This window comes from Rhinoraja longicauda, chromosome 2 (assembly GCF_053455715.1).
Source record: "Rhinoraja longicauda isolate Sanriku21f chromosome 2, sRhiLon1.1, whole genome shotgun sequence".
In the NCBI taxonomy this organism is placed as follows: domain Eukaryota; kingdom Metazoa; phylum Chordata; class Chondrichthyes; order Rajiformes; family Arhynchobatidae; genus Rhinoraja; species Rhinoraja longicauda.
In genome coordinates this window covers 19043985-19057235 of record NC_135954.1, presented here as the reverse complement: position 1 = coordinate 19057235, position 13251 = coordinate 19043985, and the positions used below count along the sequence as shown (strand labels likewise).

Sequence of the window (13251 nt, the reverse complement as noted above, 5' to 3'; positions counted from 1 at the left end):
ACCAAGTTGTGCAAACCTCACATTGAGGAAAACCGCTGAGGACAATAAAGCTCACTTTCCAGAAGAAGTGACAAACACAGTAAGGAGCAATTTCTATGTGGACGATTGTTTAAAATCCATGTCTACGGAACAGGAAGCAATTCAAATGGTAAAACATTTGACTTCCCTCTGCCTCAAGGGAAGATTCATGCTATCGAAATGGATTAGCAACAGCCGTGCTGTATTGGAAACCATTCCACTAGATAACAGAGCCAAGGAGACCCGGGAGTTGGATTTGGACAAAGACAATCTGCCCATGGAGAGAACACTGGGATTGCACTGGTGCGTTGAAACAGATGTGTTCAAGTTCAGAATCTCGATTCAGGATCGACCATGTACAAGACGGGGAATCCTGTCCATGATTGGTTCTGTTTACGACCCTTTGGGATTTCTTGCACCATTTACACTACCAGCCAAGTTAATTTTGCAGGATCTCTGTAAGGAGAAACTTGGATGGGATGAGAGTATAATAGCAAAGAAGAGTGGGAAGCCAGAGGATTGGGAATCTTTTAAAGAGCAACAGAAGATAACTAAAAGGGCAATACGGGGAGAAAAGATGAGGTACGAGGGTAAGCTAGCCAATAATATAAAGGAGGATAGTAAAAGCTTTATTAGGTATGTGAAGAGGAAAAAAAAAGTCAAGGCAAATGTGGGTCCCTTGAAGTCAGAAGCAGGGGAATTTATTATGGGGAACAAGGAAATGGCGGACGAGTTGAACCGGTACTTTGAATCTGTCTTCACTAAGGAAGATACAAACAATCTCCCAGATGTTCTAGTGGCCAGAGATCCTAGGGTGATAGAGGAACTGAAGGAGATTCACATTAGGCAAGAAATGGTGTTGGGTAGACTGATGGGACTGAAGGCTGATAAATCCCCAGGGCCTGATGGTCTGCATCCCAGGGTACTTAAGGAGGTGGCTCTAGAAATTGAGGACGCATTGGTGATCATTTTCCAATGTTCTATAGATTCAAGATCAGTTCCTGTGGATTGGAGGGTAGCTAATGTTATCCCACTTTTTAAGAAAGGAGGGAGAGAGAAAACAGGAAATTATCGACCAGTTAGTCTGATATCAGTGGTGGGGAAGATGCTGGAGTCAATTATAAAAGACAAAATTGCGAAGCATTTGGATAGCAGTAACAGGATCGTTCCAAGCCAGCATGGATTTACGAAGGGGAAATCATGCTTGACTAATCTACTGGAATTTTTTGAGGAAGTAACTAGGAAAATTGACACGGGAGAGCCGGTGGATGTGGTGCACCTCAACTTTCAGAAAGCCTTCGACAAGGTCCCACATAGGAGATTAGTGGGCAAATCTAGAGCACATGGTATTGGGGGTAGGGTACTGACATGGATAGAAAATTGGTTGACAGACAGAAAGCAAAGAGTGGGGATAAATGGGTCACTTTCAGAATGACAGGCAGTGACTAGTGGGATGCCGCAAGGCTCGGTGCTGGGACCGCAGCTATTTACAATATACATTAATGACTTGAAGGGATTAAAAGTAACATTAGCAAATTTGCAGATGATACAAAGCTGGGTGGTAGTGTGAGCTGTGAGGAAGATGCTATGAGGTTGCAGGGTGACTTGGACAGGTTGTGTGAGTGGGCGGATGTATGGCAGATGCAGTTTAATGTGGATAAGTGTGAGGTTATCCACTTCGGTGGTAAGAATAAGAAGGCAGATTATTATCTGAATGGTTAGTCAAGTTAGGAAAAGAGGACGTACAATGAGATCTTGGTGTCCTAGTGCATCACTCACTGAAAGGAAGCATGCAGGTACAGCAGGCAGTGAAGAAAGCTTATGGAATGTTGGCCTTCATAACAAGAGCAGTTGAGTATCGGAACAAAGAGGTCCTTCTGCAGTTGTACAGGGCCCTTGTGAGACCACACCTGGAGTACTGTGGGCAGTTTTGGTCTCCAAATTTGAGGAACGATATTTCTTGCTATTGAGGGCATGCAGCGTAGGTTTACTAGGTTAATTCCCGGAATGGCAGGACTGTCGTATGTTAAAAGACTGGAGCGGCTAGGCTTGTATACACTGGAATTTAGAAGGACGAGAGGGGATCTTATCGAAACATATAAGATTATTAAGGGGTTGGACACGTTAGAGGCAGGAAACATGTTCCCAATGTTGGGGAAGTCCAGAACCAGGGGCCACAGTTTAAGAATAAGAACTAGTTAGAGCTCTTAAGGATAGCGGAGTCAGGGGGTATGGGGATAAGGCAGGAACAGGGTACTGATTGAGAATGATCAGCCATGATCACATTGAATGGTGGTGCTGGCTCGAAGGGCTGAATGGCCTACTCCTGCACCTATTGTCTATCAGCCGTCACATACAGCATATAATCCTGCGACGTTTTTGCCACCTCCAACGGGATCCTACTACTGGCCACATCTTCCCATCTCCACTCCTTTCTGCTTTCCGCAGAGACCATTCCCTCCGCAACTCCCTGGTCAACCCGTCCCTTCCTACCCAAACCATCCCCTCCCCAGGTACTTTCCCCTGCAACCGCAGGAGATGCCACAACTGTCGCCCCTCGACTCTGTCCAAGGACTCAACAGTCTTTTCAGGTGAGGTAGAGGTTCACCTGCAGCTCCTCCAACTGCATCTACTGTATCCGCTGTTCCAGGTGTCAACTCCTGTATATCGGCGAGACCAAGCACAGGCTCAGCGATCGTTTCACTGAACACCTCCACTCAGTCCACCTTAACCTACCTGATCTCCCAGTTGCTCAGCACTTTAACTCCCCTCCCATTCCCAATCTGACCTTTCTGTCCTGGGCCTCCTCCATTGTCAGAGTGTGGCCCAATGCAAATTGGAGGAACAGCACCTCATATTTCGCTTGAGTAGCTTATACTCCAGTGGTATGAACATTGATTTCTCCAACTTTAAGTCGTCCTTGCTTTCCCTCACTCTCCATCCCCGCCCCTTACCAGTTCTCCCACCAGCCTTACTGTCTCTGACTACATTCTATCACTGTACTGCCCTATTTACAAATAAATTAGAAGTGACAATTTGTTAACATTGTAGAATTTGCTGACTCTATTTGTTAAGTTGGAAAGGAATATGTACTCTCCATAGAAAGTACAAAAATCTTTAAAGAACTACTTCCAAATTTGCTTCAGTTTAGTTTTGAGATACCGCGCAGAAACAGGCCCTTCAGCCCGTTGAGTCCATGCCGACCAGCGATCCCCGCACACTAACACTATCCTACACACACTAGGGACAATTTACAATTATACCACGCCAATTAACCTACCAACCTGTATGCCTTTGGAGTGTGGATGGATACCCGAGATCCCAGAGACAACTCATGCAGGTCACGGGGAAAATGTACAAACTCAGTACAGATGGTACCGGTAGTCAGGATCAAACCCGGGTGTTTGGAGCTATAAGGCAGCAACTCTACCACTGCGCCACCGTGCCACCCTTCAGCTATGCAAAGTAATGTTTTCCTTGTTAATGAATACGCCGAAGAAACGGAGTTATCCAGCTCTATACTTTAGTGTAACATTTTGAAAGAGAAAGTATACAGATAACCCTCACAACTGAAGAGATGTGTCAGGGAGTGTATTGATCATTTGTTGAAATGTTCCCATCATTGTAACACTGGTCGGAACATTTGAATCGAGCCCTATCGAGTGGACCAGAGGAACTGATAGTGATTCTAAGGTTTTACCATTTAACACTGAGGCTACCTTTGTTGAGTGCTGTTTTAGGCACCTATTCTTTTAAAGAACCTCTGAAATACAAGAAAAAAATCAACAATTAAAACATATATTTGTCCTACACCCCAAATTAGCTCACGGCAATAAAGAACCTCTGGAAGTACAATCACCATTTAAATGTAGAAAAATTATGTCGGGTTCAATAGTAATGGTTCTGATTGAGTCCAAAAGATATTTCTGTTGGCATATGGGTCAGTAATCTATGGTTACATTAACAATCAGGACACAAAGTGCTGGAGCAACTCAGCGAGTCAGACAGCGTCTCCGGAGAACATGGTTACGTGACATTTTGGGTCGAGACCCTTCTTCAGACTGCCCGCTTCAATCTCCTCCCCCATGGAAAATCCCCCATGTTCACCTATTACCTGCCATGCGTTGTTCTGCCTCTCTCTCCTTTTCTAGCTTTCCTCGCCCCTCCCCCCCCCCCCACCCCATGATCAGTCTGAAAAAGGGTCTCCACCCAAAACATCACCTATCCATGTTCTCCAGAGACGCTGCCTGATCTACTGAGTTACACCAGCACTTTGTGTCCTTTTGCGTATTAACCAGCATCTGCAGTTCTTTGTTTCGACACACTGTTACATTAACAATAATGGAAGGGAGCCAGATGAGGTGTGGAATATTTCATGTTTATGACAAAAAGAAAAGTAGAATAATTACAATAATAATAAGTGAAGGGCACAACATTCTATGGCGATCTCAAGGGAAGGGGATTGGGAATGGATGGATTATTCTTCCAAAGAGCAGGCGTAGGGAATTGTAAATTCTATTCATCTGGAATATGGGAAAAGGAAACAGCAATTCAAGATGAAGACAACGGAAATTACTTGATTGTCCCAACATGGTAGAAATGCTTTTGAAATAAAATCGTTGAACTCAGTATTAAGTTTGGAAAGTTGTATTGTGCCAAACTAAGCTATGATGTTCTGTTCCCTGATTCATATAATCATTTAATAAATTTCAATAAAACATACACAAAAACAAAACTAACGTTGAATCCTAATCCACAGCCAATCAGTGTAATTATTGGTATAAGAAAATAACTGCAGATGCTGGTACAAATCGAAGGTATTTATTCACAAAATGTAGGAGTAACTCAACAGGTCAGGCAGCATCTCAGGAGAGAAGGAATGGGTGAGGTTTCGGGTCGAGACCCTTCTTCAGTCTGAAGGGTCTCGACCCGAAACATCACCCATTCCTTCTCTCCTGAGATGCTGCCTGACCTGCTGAGTTACTCCAGCATTTTGTGAGTGTAACATTTACCCATTAATAAGATCTTAAGTGATAGGAGCAGAATTAGGCTATTTGGCCTATCAAGTCTCTTCTGAATTTCAATCATGGCTGATCTCTCTCTCCTAACCCCATTCTCTTGCCTTCTCCCCATAACCTCTGATACTTGTATTAATCAAGAAGCTATCTATCTCTGCCTTAAATATGTCCAATGACTCGGTCTCCACAGCCTTCTGTGGCAAAGAATTCCACAGATTTACCACCCTTTGATTAAAGAAGTTCCTCCTCATCTCCTTCCTAGAAGATTGTCCTTTAATTCTGACCTCTAGTCCTAGACTCTCCCACTACGACCTCTAGTCCTAGACTCTCCCACTACGACCTCTAGTCCTAGACTCTCCCACTAGTGGAAACATCCTCTCCACATCTACTCTATCAAAGCCTACTGTGATTTATTATTTCAATCATAAAAATACAAGATGAGATCATATTTTCATATTTAAACTGACAAAAAGACCCATTCAAGCTATGTAGGCTGTGTGACAATAGACAATAGGTGCAGGAGGAGGCCATTCGGCCCTTCGAGCCAGCACCGCCATTTAATGTGATCATGGCTATTGCGTGGAACTGCATGAACTCTGATCGTGTTATCCAGGGATTTCTGCACAATTTTGCTGCTTTTAAACCTTTGTAGAAGATATGCGGTTGATGCGTGTGGAGTGGAATAGGGAAAAGATGTTATGGTGAGACGATGAAGTGTTACTCTTTATGCAATGCCATTTTTTACATAGAGGGGGTGAGTGCCAGGAATGCACCGCCAGGTCTCCTTAATCAAGGAAGATCTGATTAAGATGCATCTGGATAGGCATATGGATATGCAGGGAATAGAGGAATATGGCTTATGTACAGGTAGATAAGAGATGGTCTTCACTTCATGTTCAGCAGACATTGTGGGCCGAATGGCCTGTTCTTGTGCTGTACTGTTCTATGATGGCGATATGTCAGCCAAATCACTGGACAAGTAATCCAGAAGTCTAGCCTAACAACCTAGAGATCTGTTATTAATCTAGAATTTGTAAAAAGAAAACAATAATTAGTGATGATGAAATCAGAAATTATTAAATTATTAAAACATGCTAGAAATGCTTATGAAATGAAATTGGTGAACTCAATATTAAGCTTAGAAAGCTATAGTCCCGATCTCAAATATGATGTGCAGTTCCTTGATTAAAATCATACCATTTCTACAATAAGTAGAAAAAAATGTAAATTCAAGGGCATATGTCAGTGTCATGTAACTGTGGAGATCACACACCCAATGATTGTCATCATTACTCATATTTTATTTGCTCTCATACACTGGTTCATTTCAAATGTGCTGCAGAGTCTGAAAGTAACCAACAAAAAAGGCAGAAATGTGCCAAAGAAACAGATGCAACAGTGAAAGTGATGGTAAAAATATTACTACAACCTACTTCTCTATTCATTCACACATTTAAAAACAGTTTTGAGTTCCACAAAATGGGCACTAAAACACAAATCAAATCATAACTATTAAAGCTTAAAAAGGGTCACGTTGTACACAGTATTTATCAATAGAATAGTGCATTTAAACGACAAGTTAAATTCTAAGTTGATACACATGATGGTAGGAAAGGGCATATCTTAACCACAGTGCACATCATTGTCTCTGGTTGTACAATGTCTGCTGGAAAAACACTCATAAACATTGGTTGCCTTCATCCAACCGTTCTTCAAACCTTTCTACCCAAGGAGTGGTTGAACTCAAGCTGGTTGTGCTCACTGAGGTTTAGTGACAAACTCCAAAGATTTCTACGTCCCAACTTTTATCAGGTCCTCCTTTGAAGTAATGATTAGTTGAAATCTGCCGTTTTATGGTAAATTATTTTCCATTGATTTCCAATATTTTTTAAATCCATTAATTATTTTTAATTAAACCCTAGTCGTAATAGACATAGGGAGTGAAGGAAAACTGTGGACTTCATCATCAGGATTTGAGGGGCCAGAATAATTGGAACATGATATGGAGAAATAGTTCAGTCCTAATTTCAAATCATTGTCTTTTTAGAAGATAGACACAAAATGCTGATGTAACTCAGCGGGACAGGCAGCATCTCTTGGGAGGAGTGATGAGTGACCCCTTTTGGGTCGAGACCCTTCTTCAGACCCGAAACGTGACCCGTTGTCTTTTTAGACTTCTCTGCTGTAACTTTTAACATCAACATTTAGAATGGAAAATGCATGTTGTAATTTGTCACACTGCAATGGTAGCTTCCTGTCAGGAAGTGGTACAGCAACCTGTCGAGATTGTTATTAGAGTACGACAGCTTACCACGGTAATTTGCCAACGTAAATATTAATGCGGCAAGCTGCTATGGAAATATTTTAAAACAGGAAGTGCAGACAGAAATAAATTGATTGATATGTTTTAACTGGTGGCAAAATCAGCCTCACTGAAAATATTTAATAAAGACCACTGAGCAACTCCTCAAATGGATTAGTGTAGATGTTAATATAACAGGAATCCTCTATTTCATATTTATATCTCATTTCTTCCAAGTAATTCAATTTCGTTACTTATAGAAGAAAATACTTCAAATGTACTAACTTCATATCACTAGAAATAAAGATCTTCATATTTCATTTCAATGCAATATATAATACCTCGCATCCAACAGAATTTCTGTTGGGGAGGAGCTAAGCCATAGAACAAATAAGAAACTGTACAACCTATTTAAAAACCAAGGGCAAATTGTGTTGGTATTAAAACGATTTCTACATGCTTGTTAGTGTATAAAAGCATAACATAATTGTTCACATTCAACATTCTTCATTTCATAAAAGTAGACTTGTGAAATGTAAAGTTTGTTAAAAGCAGCTCACATTTTCATGAGTTTGTAAAATGTGGAAAACTAAGGGTGCAATTCAAAAGAAATCATATTCCATAATTGCATGTTGTGCTGGACATCAGTTCAACATGAAGTCTATAGTCATGGAAGGCAAAGGTACCATACACGAGCTCGCTAAAGGAGTTTATATGTTGCCAATTCACACACTCATTTTTAATATAAAAACAGAAAATGCTGGAAATACTCAGTAGTTCAAGCTGCATCCATGGCTAAAGAAACAGAGTTAACGTTTCAGGTCAAAGACACATTGTCAGAACTCTTATTTCATTATACTTTATATACTTTTTAAAAAAAAAAGGTATTTTGTGGACCATTGGCTCAGGCTTGAAGATATTTAAACCTGTAATCCAGCATACTGCACAAAATGCTGGAGTAACCCAGCGGATCCGGTAGCATCGGTGGAGGGAATGGATAAGCAACGTTTCAGATTGGGGCCCTTCTTCAGACTTCAGATCCTGAGCCGAAACCTCGTCCATCTATTCCCTCCAGAGATGCTGCTTTACCCGTTGAGTTCCTCCAGCACTTTGTCATATACTCAAGATTCCAGCATCTGCAATTTCTTGTGTCTCCTTGTAATCTGCAACTGGGTTTACATTATTAAGTACACATTAACCAAAAGAAACTGCAAAGAGAGTTTTCAACAGGTTACCTTCTCCTATGACGTACGTAGCTGTTTTGGTCATCGGCAAACTGGAATGTGCTTAAAGCTTAAAGCTAAAAATCAAATTATTTATACCATGAAAAAGATGTAATACACTTACTGACCCATGGGAATTCCTGCCTGTGACCTGTCAAACTGCAGGAGGAGTATCCAAGTGGGCACTGGGAACGTTCAAGTCTTTTTATTGGGGCCACACAGAAGCCCCGTAACAGCAGCTGAAGGACCGTGGGACTCACTCACCACCTGCCCACCTAAGGCAGAGTCCGCAGTTCCCTTTACCAACTTCCACCTCAGCACCCACAACCCTAAAGTGGTGGCAATTCATCCTCAACCCTGAGAGACAGCCTCAGATAACACAAAGAAAAGCAAGCAGTTATTTTTTTTTTTAAACTCGTGCTTTTGACAAGAATTCAGGATCGCAATTTCAGTGTTAAAGGCTGGATTGGAGAAAGTTTCCAGGTTTCCCCCCGGGATAACCACAATTAAGGCCCATTGGACGTTCTTTGGAGAAAGTGAATTGATTCCCAGGAGGGTTCGGATACCTTCCTTTTCTTGGTGCCTGCCTTCCTTCAGAAATGAAACCATTTCTGTCCTCTCCCTTCAGAGTCAGGACGGGTTTCCGGGTGAGCAGGACAGGTCCCTCCCTCTTCCAGCAGGTGGATCGAGGTATGGAAAGACTCTAGTGCCCTTCTCAGGTGTCATGTCACTGCCCCATAACATCGCCAGAATTTGGCACAGGGTCCCAAGCTCAAGACTGGGGGTGAGAGGGAGTCACACTCCACTCAGTTCAACAAAGGGGTCTCCAGAACCTCCAGAAGTCCAAATGGTTCACATTAGCCAGAACCATCTCTAGAGATTATTCTTTTCACGCTCTTCAACAGACAAGGTCTATCACTCCATACAGGAAAATAAAGGGAGTGGAACACTTGATGCAAATAATTTCACATCCAGAAATACTGCATCACTGATTGTTGAATATATTTTTTTAAGTTACCAGTAACATTGGTGTTTTAAATCCACACTGACCGCGCCAAAAAAAAATCTAATAAAAAAATCAGGGGAGTTTAATTTACCCAAGACTATTCTGGCTAGCTTTGCTGGACTGTTGTGCTAATTGGCTGTGCCTCTGATGAACTCTTTCTGTATCCTGTGTAACCAAGTAAGTCCTTGCTGGTTGCTGGTTCACAGCTTTTGTGGATGACTGTGTGGAGTCTCTTTGGTTTGCCAGCGAGCTCGGAGGGTTGTCAGGGAGCACACTTTGGTTGGACGCATCAAGACACTTCTCTGCATTGCTCATTCCTTCCTTGCATCCACTATCCATTGATGCGCTGCCAAGAGGGCTCTGCACCACTGGGATCTCTTCGATGGACTCCAAGCTTTGCCGATGAGATCCCTGAAAGTTCTTCTGATCGTTCTGTACTTTTCCTTCGGAGTTTTCCGGCGGTTCAGGAATGGAGCTAACTGTTGAGAATAATAACAAAAGGATCCAGTAAAGTACAAATATATTCATTTTTATGTGAAGAAGGGCTTCGGGATAGTGTGGAAGTGGCACTGGCTAAAGAACCCATGTTACTGACGTGTTGGTGCTGCTCACTGATAACGACCTTTGCCCCCCATGAAAAGGTTGATCATGATCAAAGAGTTCTAATGCCCCCAGATGAGAACTGTGTTCTTTGTGTGCTTCCTTCCTTCTATTTGTTACTCACATATGCAAAAAAGGAACAGTGTTCAGCCCTGCATTAAAATTCACCAACACAATCAGAGATGCTACCTTGAGAACAAAGCACTGAATGTTGCACGAAAAGCTGGAGTAACTCAGTGGTGCAGACAGCATCTCTTGAGAAAAGGATGTTTCGGGTCGAGACACTTCTTCGGACTGAGAGTCATGAGAAAGAATCGACTCTCAGTCTGAAGAAGGGTCTCGACCCAAAACGTCACCTATTCCTTTTCTCCAGAGATGCTGTCTGGCCCGCTGAGTTACTCTATATTTTTGTGTCCATCTTCGGTTTAAAACACCATCTGCAATTCCTTCCGACACACTGAATATTGCAAATAGAGGAGAACTCGGTTATTTGCATGGTTTGATGTATCGTTTGCATATGCAAAACGGAACAGCCTTCAATTGTGCATTTAAATTCACCAACACAATCAGAAATGCCATCTAGAGAACAAGTCATTGAATACTGTAATCTTGGGGAAGAGGTAAGAGCTCTATAACAATGACAGTGGAATAGATTTTCATCACAAGTGCACAGAGGATCAGAGAGGCAGCTGTTTGAATCTAATGACCCCTTATCACAAGAGGCATCTCCATAACCGGCCCATTCCCCATTAGCCCTTGTATTATTAGCCCTTGTATTAAAACATTGCAAAGAAATGCAAGTGTCTCCCATAATAAACAACGAAACAAAAACAAAATGAATAGTATGTTAAAAGAAAGGGAGTACGGTAGAAGAGAAACAGTCCCCTCTACCCACTGAATCCATGCCGACCATTGCTCACCTGTTCACACTAGTTCTATGTTATCCCATTTCTCCCCCTACACTCTTGGGGCAATTTACAGAAGTCAATTAATATACAAATCCGCACGTCTTTGGGATGTCTTCAGAGGAAACAGAGAACATCCGTTTCCTCTGAAGACATCCCATAGGAATTGGGATGGCGGTCGATGATGGCGCCGACTGACGGACGAGGACGGACACGTGGAAGTGAGGACGCCGCTGCCGAGGGAAGGAACAAAGGAGGACTCGGCCTGGGGGGATCGCAGTGAGGGAGGGGGAAGACCAGGTGTGGGGGGGGGGTGTCAAAGATGAATCGCAAAGCTTCAAGAAGACAGCGAGGGATGGGGATCGGTCGAGTGCTTAAAAATGCTTGAAGTCCTCTTCATGTGTTATAATAATTCTGTGTTTTAAAGAAGGTTAAAACTGAGCATGCGTAGCTGACACTCACTGCAGTCTACTTTAGTCAAATTCTGTTCTCTGTTGTCAAAGGACAAATGGCAATCGTAAAACAAAATAAGGTTGAAAGGGCAACAGGACATTTGCTTATCTGTAATGGTGTGGAATTGGGCTGTGTTTAATCTGCTGTGTATTTCAGAGGTGCATGATGTATATTTGTTATAAGACCATTTGGAAGAAGGAAAACGTCTAAAGTGCCTCGTGCAATAACCAAAACATCAAAGGGAAATTCTGTATATAAGGAGCAGATGAATCTCTGTTCATTGAGCAATCTCCTAGATTGCTCCCAGTGATCACTGTATTTGGCGCTCTTGAATAAAGTCTAGATTGTCTTACCCAATCTTTATGGTGTGTTTTAAGGTTTTCTTTTTAACAGGGGACCGCTGTGATGGAGGGGAGGGGTGAGGAAGAACAGAGGGGGAACTGGCATAGTGGGGAGGGGTGAATTTGTAACTTTGTAAGGGCCCTTTATGGGCAACTATTTGCATACCTTGGGGTATGCAAGCAAAGAATTTCACTGTGACCTGTCACATAATAATAATAATAATAATAATAATAATGATGCATTACATTTATATAGCGCTTTTCATATACTCAAAGACGCTTTACAGGGATTTAGGGAACATAGGGGAGTGAATAAATAGATAAATAAATAAACGAACAGAGAAAGGAGACAGAAGGTGAGGTGACCTTCAGTGGTTGAAGGCAGTACTGAACAGGTGAGACTTCAGTGATGTTTTGAATGTGGTGAGTGTGGAGGAGTCTCTGACGGTTTGGGGTAGTGAGTTCCATAGGGTGGGAGCAGCGATGGAGAAAGCCCTGTCCCCCCAGGATCTGAGTTTGGTCCGGATGTGGGGGGATAGGAGATTGGCAGCAGCAGAGCGGAGGGTGCAGGTGGGAGTGTGCCTGTGGAGGAGGTCGGTCAGGTAGGATGGGGCCAGGTTATGGAGGGCTTTGTAGGTCATGAGGAGGATTTTGTACTGGATTCTCTGTGACAATAGAGACATGTGACAATAAAGTTTAGTTTAGAGATACAGCGCAGAAACAAGCCCTTTCGGCCCACCGGGTCTGCGCCGACCAGCGATCCCCGCACATTAACACTATCCTATACCCACTACAGACAATTTTTACATTTACCAAGCCAATTAACCTACATATCTGTACGTCTTTTGAGTATTCAATTCAATTCAATTCCACACACACAGCACCAGAGGTCAGGATTGAACCTGGTTCTGGTGCCGTGAGAGGTGGCTCACTGTACCACTGTGCTGTGCTGCCTTACAAATGACTAGATTCTACACATTCTTTAATGAAAGTTTTCAAATTCATGAGGAGGTTCAAATTAAGGAGAAACATTTTTTACTTGCAGGAGAGTGAGATACCAGAGGAGACAGATTTAAATGTTAGTGTTAATGAGATTATTTTAACAAAACAGCTGATGTATTTAATATGACGATCTGTGTAGCATTCCCTGATAAAGTTGGCGATGAGATTTACTCACAACCTTCAAAGGAGAACTAGATAAATAATTGGCAGGGAAAAATGTGCAGAAATAGAAAGAAATGATGTGAACACACCACAATATGATTATAGACACAAAATGCTGGAGTAACTCAGCAGATCAAACAGCATCTCTGGAGCAAATTAATGAATAGGTGATGTTTTGGGTCGAGACCCTTATTTCTATCTTCGGTGTAAACCAGCATCTA

The 13251-nt window shown here is 42.3% G+C and overlaps 1 protein-coding gene across 2 annotated transcripts in view; it reads right to left on the bottom strand.

The window, feature by feature from the left end:
- Positions 1-6325: 6325 nt before the first annotated feature.
- zdhhc11 (zDHHC palmitoyltransferase 11) overlaps positions 6326-13251 on the bottom strand; it is a 122148-nt gene continuing 115222 nt past the window's right edge. For both annotated transcript variants that reach the window (XM_078415777.1, XM_078415770.1), the window contains exon 11: positions 6326-10046. In XM_078415777.1, the coding sequence (XP_078271903.1) occupies positions 9655-10046 (392 nt within the window). In that variant the 3' untranslated portion in view covers positions 6326-9654. The remainder of the gene's footprint in view (positions 10047-13251) is intronic.